The sequence below is a fragment of the Aplysia californica genome, unplaced genomic scaffold (assembly GCF_000002075.1).
Source record: "Aplysia californica isolate F4 #8 unplaced genomic scaffold, AplCal3.0 scaffold00056, whole genome shotgun sequence".
NCBI classification, from domain to species: Eukaryota; Metazoa; Mollusca; class Gastropoda; order Aplysiida; family Aplysiidae; genus Aplysia; species Aplysia californica.
In genome coordinates this window covers 1757427-1764520 of record NW_004797326.1, presented here as the reverse complement: position 1 = coordinate 1764520, position 7094 = coordinate 1757427, and the positions used below count along the sequence as shown (strand labels likewise).

The 7094-nt window shown below is 38.7% G+C and overlaps 1 protein-coding gene across 1 annotated transcript; it reads left to right on the top strand.

Moving 5' to 3' along the window:
• The first annotated feature begins 2006 nt into the window (after positions 1–2006).
• LOC101846488 lies at positions 2007–6316 on the top strand. The gene is made up of 4 exons (XM_013079557.2): positions 2007–2179; positions 4598–4911; positions 5229–5333; positions 6135–6316. The coding sequence occupies exons 2-4, from the start codon at positions 4617–4619 to the stop codon at positions 6314–6316; spliced, it is 582 nt and encodes a 193-aa protein (XP_012935011.1). The 5' UTR covers positions 2007–2179; positions 4598–4616.
• The last annotated feature ends 778 nt before the right edge of the window (positions 6317–7094 follow it).

The window sequence follows — 7094 nt, the reverse complement described above, 5'->3', positions numbered from 1 at the left end:
TTCTGCGTATGTGAGATGCGTGCATGTGTACTTATAAGCATAATATAATTATAAACCCAACTGTTGTGCTTATAATTTTAGGCCTATATTCTTTTTTTCCAGAGTAAAAGTAAAAGGCCTAATTTTTTTTCCAGATGTCAAGCCTTTTCGAATGCAATTCTTTGAATATATCTTGATAACATCTCAGAATAATCTTACGATTTTAGTAGAGCAAATAGAACATTTGATCTCTGATGTCATGGTCTTAGTAACCCAAAACGACCCAAAAAAATTCAGATAGAACTTTATAATTCTGAGACGAAATGTTCAAATAATCAAGCCTCCGCCATTTAAAAAAAGATTCCTTTTTTTAAAAAATGTCAACAAATGATAACATCACGACATTGAGAGATGTCTTTCTTAAATAGGGCACAATTTTTGCAATTCTTCCTATCTGTAAATGTATTATGCAGCCTTACAAAATTTTGGCACGGTCCATTTTTTGGGGGCCTTTGTTGTAAAAACGATTTTTTTTTATAGTACATGTAAAGGGATTTACAGCACTCGCAACTGCATAAGGTCATATAAGCGCCAAGGGGTGGGTGTCAACAGAGAAGTCTTTACAGGGAATCAGACTTAGACTGCACACCTCTCTAGCTTCAACAGCACAAAGTCTGCTTCGACTATCAAGGCACCCCAAAATAGCAGGTCACAAGATAGTGACAAACATACAAAAGAAGTAGAGGAAAATGACAATAGTAAGAATCAGGAAAGAAAAAGCAGCAGTTCCCTGTTGTAGATCAGGACAGTTATGAGCGTGACAAAAGTCACCCCATTTACAATTCTACTATGCTTGAACGAGAAATGTCCCCCCTTTGGGAATGGCCTAAAGATACTACAGTCAGTGGCACTGCCCCGGGGGGTAAAAACCACTTTCCCATTTCCAACAACACGACAATGAGCCCAATCGAATGGCGCCAATAAAGTTTTTGGGTTGCAAAAAGATACTTCAGATTCATTCTCGTGAAACCCCAGTCTGTTGGATGTCATCCGGGTTTTTACATCGTTCACACTTTTTCGTCATGCTTTGAGATAATAAATGCTTGTAGCGTGGGTCAAGTCATGTTCAGCTGAATATCCTCTGCATGTATGTGCCAGGAATTACGGTAAGTTCTTATAGCGAGTGGAGAAAACGACTAACTTGCTTAATAGCATCTGTGACACTGGAAATATTCCCAGCGACGATATGTGAGGCAGCGTGCTGGAATCAGGCGCTCGTCAATTTTTGGGCTTATTGAGTTATTGGTATCATTTAAAGCTTGTTCATTTGTCTTGCTTTCAATGAAAAAATTACCCAGTCATCTTCAATAGAAGTGAAGATATTTTGGATTGAAGGAGGTGGGGGTCACCTGATTTAAGAGGTAAAAATAGCGAGAAAATGGCCACTAAAGCTTAGTAAATTCCAAAGCTGGAGAGTCCACGGAAACTGTAAATTTATATTTGTGTGCCTTTTAATCAACGTTTTCTGTGAAATCCTCAAAGGAATGTGTTTGTAAATGGACTTAAAAGGTGTGAGCCAAAAAACAAAAATTTGATAAAAATTGCAAAGCAGTGAGAAAACTGCTGTTTTCTTCGATTTCATTATTTAGACGAGAGCCTGTTTTCACCACACTGCCTCACATATGATTACATCTGCTCCCATAACGTTAGCCCCACTGCCCCCCCCCCAAAAAAAATATACATTGTATTTAAAAACCCAACTAAATAAATAATGGAGAACTGTAATCATTTACCCCAACCTCTCCTCTTTTCAAACCAATCAATCAAGTATACTTAACTTTATGCATCTAAGGAAATTATATAGAACGGCACACTACTTTGTATTTGTTGTATTACTCAGCAGCAATTCGCATATCTTCAGGCGTTGCACAAGGAGGGGCGGTGCAACTTGTATGCATATGTTGACCTTCAAGGCCACAAGCATTCGTGTCTCTGTTATCACGGATGGTCTGGTTTCCAACGGGCGTCTTGATCTCGTCCTGTCGTATCATATATAATATAACTTGTCTCCCTTTTTACCGGCTGCACTTTTCAACGTTAGCCGTGGCCAGTACTGTTAGTGGAAAGACCTTGCTCAAGACAACCTACTTTTTCCGTAATAGTAAAGCCTCATCCCAGATTTGCTAGCCTCTGACTGCAGGTGGGTTTCTTTCTATTTGAATTTGAACGTGCTTCTCCCATTGATCAATAATAATTATGCAGGGTTCAAACAAGTTTACCTCTGACAGAAGATAGCTCAGTCGAATTTGTGCCGGATTCCACGTAAAAAAGTTGGGTCCTGACCATCAGGTAGGAACAATAAAACCAAATGAAAAAGAAAGGGAAATTTTGCTAATTATAAAGGCTTCTGCCCTTTAACTACAGAATGATTTATTGGTGCTTTGATTGTAAAGAAGGCGACAAACACTTTGATCAAAGTTAGTTTGCTTCTGTCATGAGCATTTTCACTGTATTTCCAATTATTATTTTCGGGTAAAGATGCTGATAAAAGAGCTTATATTTCTATTTGAATATCAATATGATAAAGTCAATAAAGATTGAGCCCCGTTCACTCTATTCAAAATTGTATACATGGCGCGCGTTTTGACAACATATTGGTTAAACATATCAATATTTCGATCGAGTCTGGATGTGTGCCTCTGTCTCAACTGGAAACGCTATGGTATCCAGTCGTCATGCGTGTTCACATACCATTAAAAGGCCGCGTGTCCACCAAGGCAGAAATGACCCGATTTTTTGTTGGGACATAGCAACTCAGTCTGTTTGTGTCCGGCGTGCGTGTCCACGAACGTGTGAGTAGCTCTGACGACACTGTGTAATTTCTCGTTATCGGGCTATAAATTGCCAAGGGGTCAACGAACGCGAGGCGGAAATAAGAAATTAACGGATCTGTAAAAATTAAGATGATAGCAGAACCACTAGCGTTTTGCATTTAAACCAGATGGTTTGTGCGTAGAGTTTTCTAATTTTGAGGTGATGATTACGAATATAATATTATATTTTTAATCCAAATTAAAAGTTTTTTTGGGTGCTCTGGCTGGGACTAGGGCTGATGAGTCATTACACGGCCAGACTAAAATGCGGCATGAGACATTCCAACCGATCCATCTTTTGTTGGGAGGTGTCATGTCTTTTTGATGGACACGTCCAAAAGAAATCGTCGTAGATTGCTTAGGTAAAAATTGGTGCTCTATTTCAACTGATGACTTCGTGATAAACGGACGACTTACAGTCTGGTGGTTTCTGGTTTGATGGACACGCGGTCTCAGGCCGAAATTATACTAGCTCGGTCCGCCTGGTGTCAGCAAATTGAAGGCGATTGAAGGATGCAAAAAACATAACTGTACTGCATCTGCTATTCCGTTGTCTCTGGGGATTTACCTAATTTGATACAATGGTGCTGTCTAAGGAACCCTGATTAGCCTTGCTGTTGTATTTGTGAAAAGGGAGGAGCAGAGACGACGATTAGCGTCGGTTCATCCTATAAACAGATCCAGAAACGAGTGTGGTGAATATCAGTCCTTAATGACCCAGCACACTCAGAAAAGGAGACTAAAAAAAGGACCTTCAATCGCTTCTAGATACTGCTGTAACGAAAAGTGAACGTAAAGGGTTATTGTTGAATGTGAAGTAAACAGAATGCTTGGTGATATGTCAAAAAAGTTAACAAATCCTATTTGTAATCTCATGCAAAGGTGAAAAGATCAAACAAGTCCAACACAGTGCCCAAGATCCTGACCTTAGTAATGCCGGTAATTTACCTTTCAACAATTTTGATAAAACCTTCAAAGTTGTTTTTGTCCCTCAAACAGATTAGTTTCAGCTTCGTGTGTGTTCTTAGATCTCAGAACAAAATTTAATAAGAAGTGATCTGTATTTCAGGAAGTAGTTGAGTCATCAAGCTTCAGTCTAATGTGACTAGATTTCTCTGAAATTCCAACTCTATGACAGACTGATCGTATCTTAATTTTATGATTGTTATTCCTGTTGTACTAAAGTTTGATACGTTATACTGCTAGGTCATATTTGAGTTACTGTTGTAATCTGCTTGTGATATGTGTACATGTTGTGTGTTGTTTGAGTCACGTCTACGTCATGTTCATGTCACGTTTATGTCGTTTTATATTTCTGTGATATTTGACTCATGTCTAAGTCCTTTTCGGCGTCGTTAGCCTAGTGGTTAGGCTCCCGGACTCGTAATCGTGAGATTGTGGGTTAGGGGGTTCGAGCCTCAGCTCGGTCCGACGTTGTGTCCTTGGGAAAGACACTTTACGCCAACTTTCCCACTTGTTTCCGTCCTTTCGGAGGTGGACGTTAAACTCGGAGGTCCCGCTTCTTCAACAAACAAACAGTGTAGATAGGGATGTTAAACCTATACCATTTCACCATTTCACCATGAGTCTGGTTTGCGACTTATTTGTGTTGTATTATATGATATCTGACTCACATCTAGAGAAAATGTTTGTGAAACATTAAAAAAATTGCGCTGTATTTGTGTGATCTTCGGCTAATGCTTGTGTTGTATTTATGTACTATTTGTGTGGTGTTCGTGTTTCAGCTGACTCTAAGGTTTCATCATGTCCAAGTTGGAACACGCCCTGAGTCATTATGACCCGACCGTGCTAGAAATGCAGCGTGCTCTCAAGTTAGCCCAGGACACGGGAGCTTCCCCAGATGTGGTTCTGTCCATCGAGACGGCGTTGGAGCTGGTAGACTTACGGGAGAAGTACACAGATTCGGTCACCACTGGGGAGACGGAAGTTTTCCACCAAATCCTCACGGAGACCTACACACATGACTGGAAAAGTTTGCGCACTGACGGAACGATTACGTATAACCTGTCACCCATAATGTTGACGGGAAATTTAGAAGGTTGGAATGTCTTGTTAAAATAAATAAGAAAATAATAAATAAATATATGAATAAATTAATATATAAACGAATAAATAAATAAATAAATAAATAAATAAATAAATAAATAAATAAATAAATAAATAAATAAATAAATAAATAAATAAATAAATAAATAAATAAATATAGAAGTTGACCTTAACAACTAAGTTTCTTGTTTTGTTTTTAAATCTGTTTTAGGGGAAGCTGTCAATTTCCTTTGTATTGCCAATTCTCACTCAAAAGCAAGCTCTGCGCGCTTTACAACCTTTGTATTTTTATGTGCACACTATTCACAGGTCAGTTTCTAAAGTCTATGGTGAGCATTCAGAATGCAAAGCGTGTCCTGGACATCGGCATGTTCACTGGGTATAGTGCACTGTCCATGGCTGAGGCCCTACCTGGTACGTCTGTCTTCAGCTCCAAATTTTCACCACTGATATTTTGTGACTTCGTGATCATTCTGTATTATTCGTTTTGTTATCCCAGCACATTCTGCTATAGTTGCATAGTTATTTTAATGTTTTAAAATATTGGGGAAGATCTCTTTGTCTAGTTACTATTAAAATAAAATTCTTGCGATTCTTGTGTGTGCAAGTTACCAGATCATTAGGCGGAAAAGATGCGTCAGGCCACCCACCATACAGACGTTGCTTGTAATAATTCTTTGATATCGGATTGCTGGCCTTTTCCTTCTTGTATTGATTGTATGTCTATTCTATACAACTGTTTTCAACTGATATGAAAATGAAACTGAATACGAGATCCATTAGTGAATTCAGTTTCTCATGTCCATAAAATATGCGATGCTAAATCGACAGCTATGAAACAAGGCATACATTACAGTAACCCTTTTAACATTATTCTGTAAAGGTTTATTGCCAAAATACTGAACAACCATTGGATCCCACATAATTTTGTAATATGTACCCCTTTGAGAACTCAGTAGCTAGCAAAGCAAATACTGAAATGACGAAAGAATAGTTTTTAAGATATGATCTCCAAATTATACAATTTTCAGTTCCTTTGGTTAAGTCAACATTAGAAACACACAAAGACCAGCTCACTGCCCTTGGAGATTCTGTTAAGACGATATGAAATGGGCGAAAGCTGCAGTGTGCAGCATGCAGTTTGGAATGCGTTCAAATACATGTACAATAAGTAATGTATGATGTCAACAAACGTTGCCGTATTTCTGTCTGCAGCTGATGGAGAGCTCGTGACTGTGGATTTTGAAAGGTATCTGGAGAACTTCACCGGAGATCTGCTTCGGGAGTCGCCTCATTCCAAGAAAATAAAAATCTTTATCGGTGAGTTTCTATCGTTTTCTTTCTTTTGGGTTCCAAGACTCTGGGGTTGCCAGTTGTGTACATTTATTTTGTTTTGATTTATTTTGTTTGGGTTAAAGAGAAAGACACAGATAGATACAATAATGGTTTACAAAAGCTTGGAAAAAAGCAAGATGGATTGACAGTCGGCTGTGGGTCTTCCTACCACCCCCCCCACCCCATACATCACCATGTGTGTGGTCTTTTCACAACTCACTTAGATCTACCTACTCTCTCCCGATCTTGAAAAATGGCGGCCATTTTGAAAAAAATTGCGTGGTAAACGTTGGATTTATGAACAAGCATGTCTTAATTGATATATGTATGCCAATTTTGGTGCTTGTATGACAATGTGAACGATTCGGCTGATTTTTGCACTTAGCTGCCCCACTAGATACCGTCATGCACATAAGGCGGAGAGCAGTCGACGCCACGTTTGCCTGTCCCTGGCAACGTCCTCCAATTTGAGCCCATCCAGGCATTGGGTGATTGCTTCATCCCTTATTGTGCCTCTATAGCTTCCAGTTGGTCTTCTTCGTTTTCTTTTTCCAGTTGGGTCACCAATACCATGTCTGACATGGCAATCTTGTCTTTGGCATTCTTAGAACATATACTAAATACATTTTTGTATGATCTCCATGTTCTCCTTTTTAAGATTGTGTTGATATCTTCAAATCCAGCTCTTCCCAACACTTCATTTATTTGTAATAAATTCATTCCATTTTATTATAAAATTATTTTACAAACATTTTATTTAGAATGTTTTAAATTTTCGTCGAATTGTTTTGTTTGTTTCTCATATCTCTGAACACCTGGTCAAGATGCTCTTTCTCTACA

Bases quoted from the DNA above. Each gene is read 5' to 3' on its own strand.
- LOC101846488 (XM_013079557.2), top strand. From the start codon at position 4,617: ATGTCCAAGTTGGAACACGCCCTGAGTCATTATGACCCGACCGTGCTA. The intron at 4,912-5,228 runs GTTGGAATGTCT...CACTATTCACAG, and splicing joins GTTGACGGGAAATTTAGAAG to GTCAGTTTCTAAAGTCTATG. The intron at 5,334-6,134 runs GTACGTCTGTCT...TTCTGTCTGCAG, and splicing joins CATGGCTGAGGCCCTACCTG to CTGATGGAGAGCTCGTGACT.